Source organism: Aedes albopictus, chromosome 3 (assembly GCF_035046485.1).
Source record: "Aedes albopictus strain Foshan chromosome 3, AalbF5, whole genome shotgun sequence".
Taxonomy (NCBI): domain Eukaryota; kingdom Metazoa; phylum Arthropoda; class Insecta; order Diptera; family Culicidae; genus Aedes; species Aedes albopictus.
Genome location: NC_085138.1, coordinates 115903451 through 115924444, shown reverse-complemented (window position 1 = coordinate 115924444; position 20994 = coordinate 115903451). Strand labels below are relative to the sequence as shown.

General features: G+C 40.3%; 2 protein-coding genes across 4 annotated transcripts in view; one reads left to right on the top strand and one right to left on the bottom strand.

Moving 5' to 3' along the window:
* Positions 1-20994, bottom strand: part of LOC109430493 (uncharacterized) — a 376017-nt gene that overhangs the window by 315629 nt on the left and 39394 nt on the right. Inside the window, exon 2 of one of the 3 annotated variants that reach the window (XM_062859818.1) lies at positions 3374-3459. The exons of the other annotated variants lie outside the window; for them this stretch is intronic. Within the exon in view, the coding sequence (XP_062715802.1) occupies positions 3399-3459 (61 nt within the window). The 3' untranslated portion in view covers positions 3374-3398. Of the gene's footprint in view, positions 1-3373; positions 3460-20994 lie in introns of those variants that run through there. 3 annotated transcript variants of the gene reach the window in all.
* LOC109433094 (uncharacterized) lies at positions 16350-20701 on the top strand. The gene is made up of 2 exons (XM_062842886.1): positions 16350-16852; positions 16923-20701. The coding sequence occupies exon 2, from the start codon at positions 18419-18421 to the stop codon at positions 20699-20701; it is 2283 nt and encodes a 760-aa protein (XP_062698870.1). The 5' UTR covers positions 16350-16852; positions 16923-18418.

The window sequence follows — 20994 nt, the reverse complement described above, 5'->3', positions numbered from 1 at the left end:
AACTGTTCTCTACGCGCCGCAAAAGGAAGGGTAATTCCAAGGAAAAACAGCTTGAGAAATTTCTGAAGAGATCCCTAAGTGATTCCTGAATATATCCGTAGATGAATTTCTGTAGATATAATTTATAAACTGTATACAGAAATTTCGAAAAAGGTACTTGCGGAGTTCCTAAAGAAATTCTTCTATACATTTCTGAGGATTTTTTGATCTCGTGGTGATACTTCTGGTGGATCCTTCTAATATAATTTCTGAAAGGATTAGAACACAAAAATATTCACTACTACCTGGAGAAATTTCTGAAGAAAACCAGCAGAAACAAAAAAGAAATCCTGAAGGAATTCTTCAAAGAACCACTGAAAAAAATTTTGCAAAAAAAAAACAACTGTTGAAGGTATTTTCGAAAGAATTTCAAGAAGAGCTGGAGAATCGTCTGTACTTATTCAAAAAATAATGTTTTGACCATTTAAAAAAAAAATGCCAAGTAATGCATTCTTATTTCTGTAGGTATTGCTAAGAGAATCATTGTTCTGAATAAATCTTAAGCAATCCCTGCTGGAGAAATACATGGAGGAACTTCTGAAGAACCCCTTGAACGACTTGAATGTGTGTTTTTTTTTAAGAATTTACTGCGAGAATCTCTGATTATAAAAGACACGGACACTGTCTTCAGGAACTACTAAAAAAATCTCTAATATCTACAAAAACTTTCTCCAAAAATTGCATTGTTTGAAGAAATCTATGGAGAAATTACTAGAAGAATTGCTTTAGAAATTCCTAGAAAAACTCCGGGAGAATTCCCGAAAAAAAAAACATTGTATGGAAATTATAAGAATATTTCGGGAGGAATACCCTCAAAAATTTTTTAAGAAATACATTAAAGAACTTTTGTAACAATCCTTGAAGTAATTTTCTGAAGAATCATTGAAGGAACCACATGGTCTCCAGTTAGCCTAGTGGTTAAGGCTATGGATCGCCAATCCGGAGACGGCGGGTTCGATTCCCGTTCCGGTCGGGAAAATTTTCTCGACTCCCTGGGCATAGTGTATCATTGTGCTTGCCTCACAATATACAAATTTATGCAATGGCTGGCAAAGAAAGCCCTCCAATTAATAACTGTGGAAGTGCTCAAAGAACACTAAGTTGGAGAGAGGCAGGCCCAAGTTCCAGTGAGAACGTCGAGCCATACAGAAGAAGAACATGAAGAATTCTTTTTGAGAAACTTGTAGACTAGTTTCAGAATGATTTTTTTAGAAATTTCTTCAGATACACCTAAAGAACATCCAAGGTATATTTTTGGAGGAACTCCTCAAAGCATTTCTGGAGGAATTTTCAAAGAAATACATGGGTAAGAATGGATTCTGAATCGATACCTGGAGTTATTTTTGAAACAATTCTCCCTGCAATAATGCTGGGAAATCCTGCAAGAATCTCTTCCTATAATAATTGTATAAAATGTTTGATACACCCTGACAGAGCTCCTAAAGGAATTAATAGCGGTGTCCCTGGATATTATCGAGGCGAAAATTATGAATAATAATATGTACTTATGCATTCTAAAATAATTGAAGAGGTTAGAAGCATAGGAGTGTAAGTGACAAAAACCCACTTTAGAGTAAATGAGGTTTGAAGATTTTCACCAATTGTTCATACCATACAAAATGTATGAAGTTTCAAAATTAACCCAATTTTCCCCGATTTGTTGTATATTTTTTAATCATAAAAAAAATATCAAAAAAGTTCCTAAAAGGTTGAAATCTGATTTTTTTTTGATATGCTAAGATCAAAATCGACAAAATGATCTCTTACACCCCTTTGCATCTGGGTCCCTCAATTCTCAGCGTAATCTTAAAAGGAATTCTTACTGAACTCATAAAAGGAATTCCTAAAAAGTATTCCCCTTCCAGGATAATTAGATAAATTTAGTAAAAAAAAATCACCTAGCGATGATGGCTCCATTCTCATGTCCTCGAAAATCCATTTCAACAAAACTCAATTGAGATATTCATGAATATTGCGCTTTCGTACGTTTAACAAAAATCCATTTCATGGCACCAGAAATCATATCGTTTATCTGACTCTTGATGTTTGAGCCTTAAACTCGTAAAAAAGCCGCAATCTTGAATTTCGAGCCGCCGTTTTGATCTTAAGTCCGCTATCTTGGAAATTCTTGTTGCCATTTTTGTACTCTAGACTTCTTCCTAATACCAGATTATTTATTGGCCTAAAACACCATTGAACAGCCGCCATCTTGAATTATAGGACACCTTCTTAGATTTTAGATCGCCGTCTTGAATACTCTGGTCGTCTTTTCTGAACTTCAAACATCTTCTGCATATCAATCATAATCATATTTCATAATTTTAGAGCCTAAACCTCCATTAAACAGCCGCCATCTTGAATTTTGAGCAGCCATCTTGGATTTTTAGCCGACATCTTGGATATTCTAGTCGGCATTTTTTGAACTCCGGACATCTTCCCCATACCAAATACATCCATATTACATGGTTTAAGAGCTCAAAACTCCATTAAACAACTGCCATCTTAAATTTTGAGCCACCATCTTGAATTTTGGGCCGACATCGTGGAATTACTGGTCTCCAGTGTTGATTTTCACACAAAATTCGTCAACCATGCTAAAGGTTACAAAAATTGCCGGAATTTGATGCGTCGCATGATGGCAATTGGTCCAGTTTAATTTACGGCCAGTACTACCGGTGCTGGTACAGATCACTGAAATGGCCGTAAATCCGAAACGCCTTGACTGATCCGGACCATTTTCAATAGCAAACAATGCGGTAAAATTGCAGTTCGCTTCGTGCTAAAATTTGAAAAATCGGCCAATGGAAAGCACCTTAAAAGGGAGTGAACTTATTTTGCGCACAGCCATACATACATACACACATACATACACTCATACAGACATCATCTGAGTTGATTGGTACACGCGATTTGACCTTCTGAGCCTTCGAAATATAGCCTTTCAGTTCACTTTGGTGTATGAGAAAGGCAAAAAGGTGAAAACAATTTCATGGTTTTCATGGAGGCGTTCCCCAGGAATAATTCATAATTAGGCGCAATATTGAACGCACTTCCATGAGGGCAGTCAGAATAGGAGTGCTTAAATTTGGAAACCTTGAGTAGCCAGCTCTGATTTTACCATGACAATACTGGATAGAACAACGAGGTCGACAACCAAAAAGGTTTTCCAAAAGGGATGAAACACTGTTAACCTTCCGTAACTCGCGCGGTTGACTACCTGCGTCTGCACCACGCAAATGCAGAGTAGAAAGAGCGAGATTTTTTCAACGTGTTGTACAAAATACAACAGCGCGATCGCTCGAGGGTTAACAATTCATACAGATTGGAATCAAGGATCATGTTACTTATGTTCATATCACTTACATTACTTTTTGTCTGTTCATATATGTTATTTTGTAGAGTTGGGGATGATGTACGTACCTGTAAAGAAAGAAAAGAGGCAAAGTTAGTACGTTTTGTACCCATCTAGTGAAAGTCAAAACAAGTGCTGCGGGGATAATGTTGAAGCAATAGTAGGTAAAACAACATCTCTTTTCGATCTTCTCGACTTTGGATACGTCCTTGCAGTCAGTTAGGAAAGGGAATCATTGCCCCAGAGCTAGTTGAATGCTGGACTTCACATTGTTGGCTAAAAAAAACTTTCACACTGATTTTCACTGACAGAATAACGGAAAGTCATATTTACGTATGTAAATGACAGGGAATAAATCAAAACACCCTGACGAACGCGACGATGAAACGTACCGTACATGAAGAAAACAGTATTGTTGTCGATTTTGACCACTTGATGAAAGATTTATTTCACTTTGATTCAAATGATTATGCAACAATTTTCGTCAAATCATTGTTTACCGACAGCAATCAGTCAATCCACAACCTTTTCAAATCGAACAATACACCTCCAACCGCACGCCCACACGAGTCTGATCTGGGACCGCTCCAAAAGATACAAAATCGTTCAGCGGGTGGTCCAACGTCCAGTCCATATTGGGACTTTCTTCCTCGTGTTCTCCGCAGATTGCCAATCATTGTTCAATCAAGCGGCGGTACATTAACCACATATTGGCAACTGCAAATTTCTATCTGGTGGGACTTGCGGTGGTGTACCTATCAAAATATATAGGGTATTGATTCCCTTATTAAGCATATGGCTCCCATTTTCATCCTACTAAAAACGAAGGATTGAAGCGCTGTTTGTTTTGTTTCTTATTTTTGTATTTTTTGTTAGAAGTGAGCATCCATGAAAACAAAAAAAATGGAATCAATCGGTGCCGTAATCGCTTGTTTTCGAATAGGATGAAAATGAGAGCGAGAGATTACTGATGGCACACATACCCTATGTACCTAGTCTGCAGAGGTTCCATGTGAAGTGGTCGCCAACGGTGGTAGGTGCTAGTTCAATTGGCTATCACTTACAATCGTCTCGAAAAGGTGGTCTGATACTTATACTAATAGTTTATGTTTTCTGACCAGTACTCGCAGTAGTTGCTAATGGGATTCCTTCGCCTTTTTAGTCTGTCCCGAAAAGTGACGAGCCAATAACAACAACAATTGATCATGGACATGATTCTTATGTTCGTGAATTTACTGTAAAATGGAGTAATTTCGAAAAGCTTCAAGGTATTTATACAATGGTATTTAAAAATTTCATAAGGCAGAATACTGTATTTAAATAATATAAATACCAAATACAGCTGGGTTTCAAATTTCAATTTATTGCTATATCCAAGCAATACACACCCCCACTAACCACCATATGTGCATTATTAAAAATACCCCCTTTTACAGTTCATCTTCCCCATGAAGACCACCAGTCGTGTGTAATTAGGGTCTCTTGAAATTGATCCATTTTAGGAGTTTCCGCAGTCTGTGCCAAAAACCTCATGATGAAACAACATAAACAACACCATCGTTCAATGAACTGCAATACTTTTTGCGCGAACGAAGGTCGATGAACTTACGCGGCTTCCTAAACACTGCTCCAGGCCATCAATCTGGAGTCCAACATCAGACACGATCGATTCCTCCGATCCAACCCAAACAGTTTGTTTGCATACTGAACCTGAATTGTGTTACATCATCGCGATGCCCCATGCGGGGCTTTCTATTCGCTTTCGTCCGGGATCTCCCGACAGCGCGGCGTTCAATCGAGAGCAAGCTTTCAACAGATGAGCTAATTGAGAAGTTGATTGCCCAGCCCACCAAAGCTTATTGGAAATTGTCGATGATTTGGATTTTAGGACACGCGAGCGCCACCAGACCACAGCAGCAGGCTCAGCTGCTGTGTCAGTGTCAGTCAGTGTCGGTATCGACGGCGGTCTCTCCGATCGAAAGTGGAACCGCGACTTGACCAAATTTTCCAAACCAAGATTTGCGGGGAGTTCTCTCGCCCGACCGTGTGACGGCGAACGCGATTGCTGCTAATTATAGTGATGAATGGAAAGAAGATCGCCGCGCGATGCGAAATGGGACCACACCGTGGCGTGGGGTACAATCGAACGAGTGAGATGCTTGCTGGGTTGGTTGCAGGCAGATACCTAGGTGGGTGCGTTCAGTTGAAACAAAAGTGAAAAGTCTGTTTTGCTTGATTGGGTGGGAAAATGACGACTGCGCGCGTTGGACTTGGGGAATGAAGGTGGAGAGGTGACTGGTGGCGCGCAAATGAGAGCGAAATTATAGCCAATGAAAGTGTGTGTAGTGGGTGATGAGTAGGGGAAATTGTTGATGAGAAAAGCAGATGAATTTAGAGATGCTTTAAAATGTGACAATCTGCATTGTATCGGTAAGATATGGTAGCGAGCCACTTGGGCAGTGGCCGGTATTTTGGGAACTTTTCGCTATATCTCAGTGAATTCCAAACCAATTGACTTGAAATTTTGGGCACGGCAAGATCCTATACGTAATCACCGAGTTCCAAAAATTCCTCAAAAGTTCCTCAAATAGGAGCCCTGCCGAGATGATTCCACTAGGCGTACACTAGGCGCTCCTCCGCTCTTTGCTAAAATGAGGAAAAACCCCTCCCTTGTCGCCTTTTCTGTGCACAGGCTTGGGTCCTATATAGGCCCGAACATGGACTCGGATCATTATCTCGTAGATGCCAAAATTCAGACGCAATTATTCAGCGTCACGAGTTTATGAAACATCGTTGCGTTTCAATAGCTAACGCCTGTCAGCTGAAGGGGTTACTACACAGTACCATCAGAAGTCAGATGAGAGGATTGGAAGGAACAACGGATCTGGAAATGTCATTATCCATGAAGCAATGGCAACAACAGCGCAATAAATTGCAGCATGATGAGCGTGTGATTACTGGAGCGCAGCAGAGCATGGATAGTAGGCCGTCCCTTATTTTGCAAAATTTAGAAATGTTATAAGTTCGTTAGTGGAAAATGATCGTTTTAGCTAAAAAATAATCGTGTCAAAATTTGAAGTCCGTATCTCAAGGCTAAGTGGTCCCTCAAGGAGCCTAAAGTTGTCAAAAATTGTATGGGGCCAAAAAAAAACATGAAATTTTTTTCGACAAAAAAAATACGCTATTCCACTAAAACCGGTGATTTTAGGACCTTAAAGGGCCAAAAAATGTGCTTAGATTTGCGATATCTCTACTCGTTTCCAAGATATTGACAAAAAACAACTGAAAATCAGCATTTTTGACCATTTTTTTAGATTCCGAAGGAAACTTACCTTATTTTGTTCAATAACTCAAAAACGAGTAGAGATATCGCAAACCTAAGCACATTTTTGGCCCTTTAGAATCCTAAAACCACCGGTTTTAGTGGAATAGCGTATTTTTTTTTGTCGAAAAAAAATTCATGTTTTTTTTGGCCCCATACAATTCTTGACAACTTTAGGCTCCTTGAGGGACCACTTAGCCTTGAGATACGGACTTCAAATTTTGACACGATCATTTCTTAGCTAAAACGATCATTTTCCACTAACGAACTTATAACATTTCCAATTTTCGCAAAATAAGGGACGGCCTAATGGATAAAAACGATATGCGAAGGTTTTTTGCAACTGTCATAAGCGCGCAGTACAATACTGCGCCAGTGTCTGCCATGAGAAATGACCACGAAAGAAATTTGCTGACATACAAGCCAATGAAGGCAGCTAGGTGGAAGGAGCACTTCGAAGATTTGTTGAATAGTAGCAATGAAGAAGCACCCAGGAACAGGATTAACATAGTGGATGACGTTCAAGCAGTGGAATCACCAACACTGAATGAGGTTAAGAAGGCGCTTAAACAGCTGAAATACAGTGAGGCTGCTGAGAAGGACCAGGTCCTGTTCGAACTTCTTAAGCACGTAAGCGAGCAGCTACATCAATCAATCAATCGAATTATTGCCAAGATATGGGAGGATGAAGAATTGGAAACTAATTGGTTGGATGGCCTCATATGCACAATCACCAAGAAAAGGGCACAGACTTGAGTGTGCCAATTACAGTAGGTTTAACTTTTTAAATTCGGCGTTAAAGATACTGTCGTGTGTCCTGTTCAACAGACTGAGACCTCTTGAGGAACCTTCCGTTTGGCGAGTACCAGGTTGGTTTTTGTGAAAGCCGATCAACGACGGATCAAATGTTGAACCAGTGGATAATCCTAGATAAATTTCGGGAATATAGCTTGCAGGATCACCATCTGTTCATTGATTTCAAATCAGCGTACGATTCAGTGTAAAAATAAGATTTGACAGATAATGTCAGAACATGGTTTTCCAGCGAAACTAATTGGGCTTATACGCGCAGTGCTGGATGGATCAAAATCAAATATTCGGATCGCAGACGAAGTGTCTGCTTCATTTGTGGCCTTGAATGAATTGAAGCTCTATCAAATTTGGGGACGTCCATAAATTACGTCACGCAAAAATTGAACATTTTCAACCCCCCTCCCCTCTATGTCACACTTTTTATATGAGACCTCTGAAGTTTTTGAAAGGGTCGTCACTCTTTGCTGAACCCCCCTCCACCTAAAAGCGTGACGTAATTTATGGACGTTACCTTTACTGTTGAACGTTATACTCAAAGAAATGACTATGAGGTTTGGCGTGTAGGGGAATTACACTATTATTACACGGTCGCACATGCTCCTCGGCTTTGCGGACGATACTCATCATTTGCATCGATTGTAGGAAAGTTGAGGTAGCATAGGTCCGACAATTAACTCTACCAAGATGAGTGTTGGTGCTGAAGTGGTGATTTATGGGGATGTGTTTGAAGTTGTTAAAAAAAATGATTTTATATTTTTCACAGTTCACTAGAAATATGGTGCATTTGATGATGTGGGATTTATATTTTTATTGCAACCCTTTGATGAAATATTCCTGTTTGAAGGTTAGTGCAAAACTACCGCACGCACCCTGTAGCACCAAAGAATTCGTATTCTATGCACGAAACAGGCATATAAATACTAAAGTGGAGGCCATATCCAAGCATATTTCCAATGACTGCGATTCCATCCAACATAATTTACGATTTCTCGAAAAATTTCTACGATTTCGTCGATTTTCTCCGTCTAAATATACGATTATGTATGATCTTATTACGTTTGAGTGTATCGATATACAACACTAGATTTTCAAATTAAAAAAAAATATCAATTGGTGTTCAGTGGGAATCGAACTTATGTCCTTTGATTGAGACTGCTATATTGCCAAGTTGGAAATAGAGAGTTCAAAGTGAATGGCATGAAACGAATAAAAATTAGCATGATACGGTGCGAGACTTGTGGTGGGAACGTTGTTGTTGTACATTGAGTGGCACCAAAAGTGGCGCTGTGCAAGAGGCTCGGAATTGACATCGTTGTTGGAATCTATACATCACTTATTGTAAGTCATCTGCTGTGTATAAATAGTATGAACACCTATATATATATATGGTTGTAATAATTGCTACCATGGTTGGAATGTGTCAACAACAACAAAAATACAAATTTGTGATGAACACTGTAAAAATAAATAAACGATTTCTACGATTTCGTTCACTTCGTATACGACGCAAGTGTGACGCAAACGATCAATATACAACTTTGGTATAATTGTATACGGTTTCACCGATTTTGATCATACCTTTAGGTAGCAAGCTCGATTTAGCAGATTTACATACGTTGGGAAAAAATGTCAATTTTAGCGTTACGTAATAAATGGATGCTGCCCTATACTGAAGTTGGCTCCGTAAAGTGCTACGAACGCCTGAGCCTTTTAAATAAACGATCTTAGAAAAACAAGTTGCACCTGTAAACCCTCTAAATATAATTGAAACCCCCTGAAAAACTTTTAGGCGTCCTTCAAAACCCTCATAAAAAACACCTGAAATGTCACTGAAGATCCTTCGATACTGACACGTCGTTGAAACCCTGTAAAACCTCTTAAAATGGCCTGAAAAACCTATGAAAATACCCATGCACACCTCTAGAACGTCTCTGAAATCCTCTGGACCCCCAAAAACCACTGGGAAAACTTGTCATTGGAAGGCACAGAATGTTTCTAATTGACAAATTGGTGAAAAAAAAATCGCTTTCTGGTGGAACTCTAATCCATGACACCGTAATTTACCAGTAAGGGGCAATATGTATCATTGCCCCAAAAACCATTTTAAAACCCCTTGAAATTTCCGGAAATGCCTTTGAAAATCCCTGAAACGCATTTGAAACACCCTTGGAATACCCATCAGAAACTTCCCTAGAATCTCTTTAACTCTAGTAGGATAGCGCCGGGGCTCGTGGCGTAGTTGGTCACACGTTCGCTTCATATGCGGATGGTCATGGCTTTGATTCCCAGCCCCGGCACTTGCAATTTTTCGTCAGTTGCTCTTCCCCCGAGAGCGGCTGACATTGACTCTCTTCTGAGCCTACGGCTCAAACGGACTCGGATACCTGGACATCGGCGAACTGCAACTCATAATGGACCCCCAATTGGACTGGAAAAGGAACAACAGCGACTCATCCACATCCTCGTGCTCTTCATTCTACCATTAATAAAAAAAAAAAAAAAAAAAAAAAAAAAAAAAAAAAAAAAAAAAAAAAAGACGCGGACACCGTCTTCAGCCAGAGGCTGTACAGACTGAATGAAACTAAACATTAGACAAGGGACACACGGAGCATGCACCAGTGGATACGGAGAAGAAACTATTCTCACGAAAAGTTTCATCGCCCGGAGCGGGAATCGAACCCTCACCCCATAACATGGTGCGATTAGAAGCTTGGTGACCCAAACCGCACGGCTACGAGGCTCCACAAATTGACATTATTAGAGTAGAACAGTGTAATAGAGTAGAACAGTGGAAGAAGCACGCAGGAAACCAGTTCAATATAGAAGAATAGTATAGAATACATCTAGGTGCTGTACTAAGTCTAAGAGCAGCTGTCAATTGTTATCGCTCACGTAGTGCCCAAGTGGACAATAGAGCTGTAAATTAAGTGATTAAGAATTAAAAAAAAAAACCAGTAGGATGTTGGGGTCAAAATGACCCAGACAGGCTCGCTGAACGTACACTACGCTATCGTGGTACGCCTAGTCTAACATCGTAGGAGGATTAAAACTCCTGACATTCATTGAATACCCCTGGAATGCCTGAAGCCCCCTTAAACTTATTTAAAACCACTATGAACTCCCGAGTCTCCTAAAATGTCCCTGAAATCTCTCGAAACGCTCCTGCAAGTTTGATGAAATCTTCCAGAACCCATTTCAAATCCTCCCGGATACTCTTTATTACTCTCTCGTTCGAAAATTATCCCTACCCTTTTCTTAAATATTGCTTTCTTGTGCTGCCCCCCTTAAATACCACGTAGGTGACAAAGACATAGTAACCGTCATTATTAGGGTGGGGCTAGGCAACATGAGTCACGGAGAAAGATTGGTCACGGGGCAAGATGGGTCATTGCCATTTTCGAGCCCAATACTAATGTTTTGATTATGTAGATAATTGTGTTGCACAGACAAACAGTAAATATCCTTAGTGTACCGAGCTAAACAGTGGTAACACTGAACTCAGTGAAGAAAATACTGAGCTAGAAAATAAGAATCTAAGTGATGCTGAAGAGCCTCCGATGCGCTATCAAGCAGCTGAAGCTGTTGCTGGAAAGGACGAACTCCCGGCTAAACTTTCCATTCTTGGTAGTGTGCACGAAACACTTCACCATATTCTGTTGAAGACATGAACATCACAAGACCTATTTGCTAGCTGGCTGGATGGTCTAATTTGTCCTTATATTTAACATAAGAGGAACTCCTGTTCTTGAAGGCCTGTATACCCACAGTTGTAAAGGCGTGCGTATTCAGCATGACCATGCTGAAGATGACGGCTTCGATTCCCGGTTAGCCCAGGAACTTTTCGTGGTGGAAAAATTTCTTGACTTCTTTAGGTAAAAACCTGTATAAGGTATTGGTTCCCTTATTAAGCATGTGGCTCCCATTTTCATCCTACGAAAAACAAAGGATTGAAGCGCTGTTTGTCTTGTTTCTTATTTTTGTATTTTTGTTAGAAGTGAGCACAAATGAAAACAAAAAGAACGGAATCAACCGGTGCCGTAATCGCTTGTTTTCGAATAGGATGAAAATGGGAGCATGAGATTACTGATGGCACACATACCCTAATTGCCCCAGTGATCGTTCGTTTGCTTGGAGTAACATATCGATTCACCTTTGTTGTCATAATAGTTGCTGTTCATTTCCACGTATCGACAATTATTGTTTCGCCATAGCTAATCAAACCACCACATGTCATTAAATTAAACAAACACGTTAAACGTGACTGATAGGTAACTCCAATCTGCCTAATGAACGTGACTCAACATCGAATAAACGGATAGCCAAAAACCATTGCCAAATTTGTTAATACAATCGAAATTAAACGTTCTCACCATAGTTGATCGAAATCCATACAACACCATCAATGTGCGTGCTGAGTACTGCCGAATGGCTGTGTTTACCCATTGCAGCACAAAACTTGATAGCTGTCCCCCCTGAAGCGATGACCTGGGTCCAATTGCTGCTGCCGACCTACCACCGGAATACCCGAAGGGGTCCCCGTGACATGGTTCACACACACATGATGGTCAAAGGAACCACCGAAGTGCGCTAACCTACAGATTGCAACCGCGCGCGCGCTCGCGTCACACAGCAGGTTAAATCTGCAAATTGGATTTGGAAATTAAAACTCGCCGGACGACGACGACGGCGATGGAGACGACAATGACCGCTACTTTACGGCTTGCAATTGCGTTACTACTTGAAACTTTCCGCTATTTGCGCCATACGCGCTGGGGATCGGAGTCGTCCGAGTTCGCATATGGGTCATCCATATGAAGTGACCGAGAAAATGTGAAAACTTGCAACCAACCATCACGGATTTGAACCAAATTTGGTTGAAACATTTGTTTAGATGGAAAAAGAAAAAATCCAAATTTTGGTGCCGATCGGACCACCCCTCGGCCCGTGGCAGCACCCCTCGTTTTGGCCGATATGAAAATTATCCTCTCTTTCTTTTATTTTTATCATTGAAACGATTGCACCTACACATTTTCGACCTTCGGCTTTTTTAAAGGAAATCGTTCAGGGAATCCAGAAAAAATATTATTTTTTTGCTACAGTGTTGCCAGACATCACATTTTTCAATTTTAAAACTAAAAATCGATTTTTCTCAAAATACGTATATTTTGATTTTAAAAATTTTGATTCCATTGTGTTTATCAGACGTTTTTCTATCGAAAAAGCTTAACTCCCCAAAGTAACTTGCGTCGTTCCTGAGATATAGCGTTTTTAAGAAAAAATATTCATTTTTTCATATAAAGTATCATATAAAATCAGGTGCAGTTTATGAATTTCGCAAAAAAAAAAATGTTCGATGCCATACAAAGACGTTTTGTGTTGATTTGAAAAATATCAAGTATAAAAAGGATTAAAAAAATGTTACAGTGTTGCCAGTTCATCAATTATGAGTCTATCGTAATGGACTAGCATAACCTGTTGAACCAAAAAATGTATCTGAGATTGAGATCATCAATTCTAAACAAATTTCATATATTTTAACATTATCTGAACAGAAGTGCTGCCAAATATGTAATATTTATTGTAGAAATCTTAATTTTACTAGAACATTAGTATAAAATCTAATTAACAAGCCAAAAGTATTTTTTTTATTTAGGTTTAGTACATTTGGCAACATCGACGTAAAATATATTCAGGAAAACATTTGATGAGTGTATTTATAAGCAACAGTGCTGAAAATGTGATTTCGATATAACTACATTCAATGACCCACAGCTAATTTCAGAAGCTGAACCTGATAATATGGAATATAATAAAATATAAAGTATGATATCCTTTGGAATTAGATAATATTAGATACTACGCATCGTCGCGCAACTGGTAGCTCAGACTTCAGTATTTTTAGTTTATATTCGAAGGTCCAACTCCTTATAAAAATCCCTGTAAAAATATCTTTTGATTTATTTTTACGGCAGTGTTGCTAAGTATGCTAGTATTTAGCGGAAACGCAAACAATAGGTGCGGGTATTGCGTTTACTCTTACTGGATTGCCGAATAATAGATCATGTCTTTTATTGACCCAGGCAGAGAAGTGAAGAACAGTGTTGGGTATTGTGTTGTCTATTGATGTGATTGCATATGGTATGAGTTTTTGTTTGTTCTTCGTGGCGAAGAATGAACAAAAATTTCTGAGTGAAATGGATTAGTGGCGTTTGCTCCCTAGAGCCTACTTTTCTTAGGCTTTTTTTGCATGGAAAAGAGATCGGTTGTACGCGAATGTTAATTCCGATAAATCAAATCGATTGTTCGATCAATTATAGATGACTCCTAGATCGACAATGTATAGTATCATATTAAGAATCGGTATATTCGCCTCACTCCATTCATATTCACTCCTTTTTGCTGAATCGAATCGAGAAAGATGCAGCAAACGGATTGTCGTGATCAAGCACGTAACCCCATCACCAGTGGAAAGCCATGCGCAAGTTGCTTGACATGGATATTCGTTGCCGTTCGTCGCAGTTTTGATCGCAAGCGAATGAATGAATGGCGAATGGTGAAGAATGCTGGTGAGTGATCGAAGTGGCTGCTGTCGTCGCTGATAAGCAAACACACAAACTAAAGCGACAATCGTTCGCTGCGATTAACCATGGAGTAGCAATTATGAATTGTGTTGCCATCTATGCACTCATGCAGTGTTGCCAAATGTGCTCGTTATGTATAAAAACAGAAATCATTTGTTTTTATTTGGTGTTATCTATTTACGAAAGCTTTTGTGTAAATTAGATGTTTACAATAAAAATGACATGTGTGGCAACACTTCCATCTACAACATCGTTGAAATGAATAAAATGACAATTGAAATGCATTTCACAATAGATACATTTTATATTTTAACAATTTATCCTCATCTTTTCCAATAAACCAATTTTTTTTATTGCTAACTATCAAACTAACAATAACTGTCAATTATCGGGTCACTTTGTCAGATAGGACCATAAACAAGAAAACACAGACAAACAGACGTAACATTGAAAAAAAATCCAACGACCACGGTTTTAACGATCTTTTTAAACCTTTATAGTTGTAGCTTTCACAACCAGAGGTGCGCACATCATTTTTCTAAGCGTTAGACGTTTCACCTAGTGTGAATTAGGCGATAGATTTTCGCGAAAATTTTTCTAGGGGTTACGTCTGTTTGTCTGTGAAGAAAAGGTCAACAGCAGGGTCGTTAGAGAAGATGTGTATTGTTTTTTATCCTGTTCACACATCTTGCAACACACATGGTGCGCATTTTCAGAATAACCTGTACATACACCTGTACCTGTACGCATTTTCAGAATAAACACTTGAAGGTTAGGTTTCATGGTATAATAAAAAAGGTAAACTGGCAACACTGTCACAATTTTTCGAATCCTTTTTATACTCGATATAGTTCAAATCAGCACAAAACGTGATTATATGGCATCGAACAATGTTTTTTTAACGGAATTTATAAACTGCACCTGATTTTATATGATACTTTATATGAAAAAAATGAATATTTTTTCTTAAAAACGCTATATCTCAGGAACGACGCAAATTACTTTGGGGAGTTAAGCTTTCTCGATAGAAAAACGTCTGATAAACACAATGGAATCAAAATTTTTAAAATCAAAATATACGTATTTTGAGAAAAATCGATTTTTAGTTTTAAAATTGAAAAATGTGATATCTGGCAACACTGTACCAAAAAAATAATATTTTTTCTGGATTCCCTGAACGATTTCCTTTAAAAAAGCCGAAGGTCGAAAATGTGTAGGTGCAATCGTTTCAATAATAAAAATAAAAGAAAGAGAGGATAATTTTCATATCGTCCAAAACGGGGGGTGCTGCCACGGGCCGAGGGGTAATCCGATCGGCACCAAAATTTGGATTTTTTCTTTTTCCATCTAAACAAATGTTTCAGCCAAATTTGGTTCAAATCCGTGATGGTCGATTGCAAGCGGTCGGTCACTTGGCGTGGAATGACCCATATGTCACACACATGCGCGACGTTGACCGCTCGCGCCACAGTGACTGTATGCTGAAGATGAGGTGGTTAACGCTGCATAGTGGTCAAAAATTTAAATTGTCGATAAAAAAGCACTTTTAGCGAACAGAGTTCTTTTTGTATGTAGGGTAAAAGGGTATAATACGCCCCACCGGGGCAAAACGCCCCCCTTAATTTTCTAGCGATTCAAGCGCTATTTGCATGCGGGATCGATTGGAAATCTTAAATATTGATGATTAATTGCCATCAAACTGGTCCGTTAGTTGATTGGTATAGAAAAGCAATGAAAATATCAAAAAGTCTGAAATCGAGGCTTTTGGCGTAATATTTTACCTCTTGCAATCTGGCTTCATTGTAAACGAAGCAAATTCTGTTCGCTTATGTTATTTTGCAACTTTTATGCAGTTAAACACTTGTTAAAAGGCCCTCCTAGGATAAGCATGTGGTAGAATTATCGCCTGGTACAGTTTTATCACGGGGCTGAACGTTTTTCTTTTGATGGGGCGTGTTGCCCCGTTTGTTTTGATAAGGTAAATTTTGGAACGTTTTCGGAAAACGTTTCAAAGCTTCCATAGCCGCCCCTCCAGAGGTAAAGTTCTCATGCAACACTTCACTGACTTTAGAAACAACGATTTGCAGTGGACAATAGATGGAATAAGGCGCCAATTTTAGATATATTGCCATTTCTGCTTAGGGGGGCATATTACACCTGTTTACCCTGAATTGTAGTTTGCCCTGAAGATGAGTGAATGAACGCTCGAAACGTCGGCTTGAATCAGAACAGTTGTTTTGTAAGGACATTGTGAATACATGTTAAAGCGTTTGTTTTTCTCTTTGAATTTTATGTTTTGCTCTCATTCTATTTGCTCTCCGCTCTCATAATTTTCATAGGGCTGTCAGTTGGTAACCTACCAGCTGCAATGAATTTGTATTTGCTGTCAGAAACAAAAAGCGAACCGAAGACACAAACCCTCCTGCGCCTCCTAGTTATTGAAGGCAGAAATAGAACGAGCCATATTAATTTTAAAATAATTGCGCAGTAGAGAATAAATTACGTCGTAGAGAATCAACCACGGTACAAAATTTAAACAATGATTAGATAACATGACTTAGTTAAATGCTCTCTCGATAATCGACCAATGGGAGGAAATTGCGACGCAAGAATTAGGTTCAAACCAATCTATCGCGCGTCGGTTAAATTACTATTGTGGAGTGCTTCGAGACGAGTAGTTCGATTTTGTCGGAGTGATATTAAGTTGATCGATTCTTATTTGAAACTTTTTTGACTAGATTTGAAGTGAGTTTTCGGTCGTTTTAATTAGTTTTAAATATTTCTAATTGGATTTATGTGCTTTATTGGTGTTTAGCGTTTGAATTTGTCGAGCGTGATTAGAAATTAGTTAGAGAAAATCTAACCGTTATTTGTCCTGGCTAAAGTGAATTCAGGTAAGCCTTTCTATTATTCAGATGAGCAAATTAGTTAATACAAACCGCGTTGTGCAGGACAGTGAAGCCCAAGCAACGTGGGCGGCAAGTGTGGGCCCGTATCCGGCCAACCTCCAGTCCTGATCGGAGCGTTTTCGGATTCCGTTCGTCGTTCGTTCGTGGATCTAGGGGCCAAGAACCCCAACCGAACCATTTGAAGGGGCCTACCCTCAAGGGAGTTGTGTCGTGTAACACCTCGAGACGCTTAAACGTGGACTCGCCCGTCCCTAAGTCGCGTGGCGTAGCCGAGACACCTACAACGGCTTCACTCCACATCGCCAGGGGATATCTGTACCCCGAAGTAAACGCCAGCGCGCGAGCCACGTAGGTCGTTCCGACATTCCCACTGGTGACGACCAGAGGTAGGTTGTTAAGGCACTGTGTTCTTCGGTGGCGATCTTGGACGTCGCAGGAGCTCCGACGTCGCGGGAATTCCGACGCGGGATATTCGTTGCAGAACACCATTGCAAAGGTTAGACCGGTCCATTATTTTTTGCTCACTAAAATTAAAAATCATACTGTGAAACGAAATTACATATAAATAGCCTAAGATACGTGACGTCACAGGTAGGAAATAGTAGGTTTTCCTGAATTTCCTAATAAAAGTTAAGTTGAGTTTTTATCTTTAATAAACTCGATAAATTCGATCGTTTTTTTTGGTATTCGCGGTCGTAATTTTGAATTTATTGATTAAATGTACTTCAAACTTAGTCTAAGCCTGCACAATTTTCTCACGTCACGTAATAAAGTTTATGATGAAATTTTTAGATTGGTTATTACTTAGTTTAAGCGGTTCTTTTCTTCTTTTTTTGATTGATTATTGAGTTTTTTTTTATAATTTCGAGTTTTGTTTGTGAAAGTCCATATCGGTAAGTACAAATCTGGTTGATTGGCTATTGCGTTTGTGTGTGTCGGGGTGTGGCTTCGGTTCAGATCAAGCATTGACCTGCCCTGAGTAAGGAGGTCTCTTCCGGGTAACTTAGCAGAGCTAACGGTCCTTCTTTGAGGAAGGTGGCGCTTAAGCCGTCAGCTTTAGGATCAAGAAAGAACGTTACATTTTGGCGCCCAACGTGGGGCCCGAGAGACAAGAGATTACCAGATTAGAAACAAATTTGATTTAAAATATTGAATTAACAGTGTATATGAACTTTTGAATAGGATTTACGTAGATTTTAGATTTGATTTTTCGTTTGAAGTTGAATTAGTAATACAAATTAGTTTGGAATACATTTTGTTCTGTGTCTAGATTAAGTTTTTTTTGTTCTGGTTTCGGATAATTTGAAATAATTTGAATTTGTTGGAACTTTTTTACGTTATTTTCTACTATTATTTTTTCTACTATTTTTTTTCTTTTTTTAATAATTTTCTTCTAACTACGATGGAAACATACCGCATTTATGCGAAGGATTTAGAGGATGATGAAGTGGAGTACGAGTTGTCCATTCGGGGATACCCTGTAGAAGGGCCGATGGAAACTCGTTACCGGTCCTTACGACTGGCCTTACGTCAACCCGAAGACGGGAACGCAGTTTTGAACACTGAGTACTCGTTGACTGGGGATTTCACGGTTGTTCCAATTAAGCTGAAAGAAATTGAAACTCTGTTAGAAACGGATGATTTGAAGTGCTTTTCGAGACTTGTGCATTACCATAAAAGAGTGCGACGTTATGTGCCGGAAACCGATGCTCAACGACGGAATCAACAGGAGTTGCTGGATGTGATCAACCGGATGGTTCGGAAGTACTACAATATAGACCTCCGAGCGGCGGCAGATGAGGTTCCTGTAATGCGTTTGTCAGCAAATCGACCAGAAGTCACTGGAGCTACAGCTCGCGGAGTCCACTCAGCGAGGCCATCGAGTACTGGAGCTAATGTCACTGAGGAGGATTTTGGTAAGGCAGAAACTTCCTTTCAACCTGAGGAAGTGGAGCTGATCAGTTTTTCCGACGAGAGACGTCCCCTGGCATGTCCCCAAGGAACTCCGAAGACAGCAGCGGTGTCGAGACCGTCATCCGGGACCATTCCAAAGCAACCGATGATGGGCGTGGTAGGTACTGGTGATGGCCCAGGAAGGATCGTCGAGGAGATACGGGAACCAATACCACGTGTTAAACGGAGTGAGTCTGGAATAGTTCCATCAGGGCACGCTTCACCGAAAGGAGGTGTGGGAGGAGTTCCGGCTAACCGATTTGAATCCCGGCACCCGTTGAGGCCGATCGAGGTAGATTGCCTATGGGAGACCCCGGAATTCAAGAGCAGCGTTCCGAATACGCTTATTCAGCCGAAACAACGAGTGAGTAGTGAACCGTTCGCTGAACCACGACGAATTGTAAGCCCCGGAGTGGTTCGTGGAAGACCTGCCGAAGAAAAGATAGATATGAGTGATTTTGTGCATAAATCGGAGATACAAGGATACATCAAGTCGTACCTGGACCAAGTTTTCATGTCTGAACGTCGTGGCCTTGGAGGGATGAACCCACCCGTGGTCGATACGTTGGTTGACCGAATTGCCAACATTGGAATACATGATCCGGAGGTTTCGCAGATATCCAGAGCGGCCAATCAACGCCCAGAAGTAGATTTTGATCCGCCATTGCAGTTGCCTCGGACGATACCTATCTATGGTGAACCTGTAAGGAACAATCAACAAACAAATTCAGGCGTACGAGTCGATTCTCACAGGATTGACCCGGGTTTGATATCCCCGTTCAATAATGGAGGTATGCCAGCGTATTCTCCGACAAACATGGCTGGCCCCCATACCAATGTGGGTGGAGGATGGATGAATAACCCGTTGCGTAGAAGATTGCCTCACCAGACGTGTAATATAATCGAGAAATGGCCGAAGTTCGCGGGTGATTCTAATCCCGTGCCTGTCGTGGATTTTTTGCGACAGATCGAAATCCTTAGTCGGTCGTATCAAGTCGAACAAGATGAGCTGAGGATGCACGCTCATTTGTTGTTCAAGGACGATGCCTATGTGTGGTTCACAGCCTACGAAAGCCAATTGGCTACATGGGACATGTTGTTGACATACTTAAGGATGCGCTATGACAACCCTAATCGAGACCGATTTATCCGGGAAGAAATGAGGAACCGCAAGCAAAGACCGAACGAACTGTTTAGTGCTTACTTGACGGATCTGGAGGCCATGTCTCAAAGGATGACTCGCAAAATGACAAAGGATGAGAAATTTGACATCGTTGTGGAAAATATGAAGATTTCTTACAAACGGAGGCTAGCGTTACAACCAGTGAATTCGATTGAGCATTTGGCTCAATTATGTTATCGATTTGATGCGTTAGAAGCCAATCTGTATGCTCCTCGTACTGCGCCGAAGACTGCCGTAAATGTTATCGGTTATGAAGAAGAATCCGACCCAGCTTCTGGAGAAGACGAAGATGCGTGTGTGTTGGCAGTGCAAACGAGGAATTACAAGAAGGGATCAGCGAACAGCTCGAAACCGAAAGCCGAAAAAGAAGACAGTCAGTTACTTTGCTGGAATTGTCGCAAGGGCGGACACATGTGGAGAGAATGCAACCGCAAGAAAGGCATTTTCTGTCACATCTGTGGCGCACCAGATACCACCGCATACCGTTGTCCCGAAAATCACAATTTAAAGCCTCGAGATTCGTCGCCCGAGGTGTCAAAAAACGAGTAAGGTCAGGGATTTCCGGGAACAAATCTCCTGAAACCAGCGTGGATGAAGTTCCCACTCGAGCCTTCAAGCTATTCAACCACATCTACGATATCAATACCTGCTTCAGACGTTGTCCTCATCTCCGAGTGAAAATCTTTGACGAAGAGATCGAAGGATTGGCCGACACGGGGGCAGGTGTCACTATTATGAATTCTGCCAGTCTAATCAATAAACTGGGTCTGAAGTTGCAAAAGTGCAACATTCGTATAAAAACTGCTGATAACACGGAATACACATGCTTGGGATACGTGAAT

Coding starts and splice junctions, on each gene's coding strand:
- LOC109433094 (XM_062842886.1), top strand. CDS start 18,419: ATGGAAACATACCGCATTTATGCGAAGGATTTAGAGGATGATGAAGTG.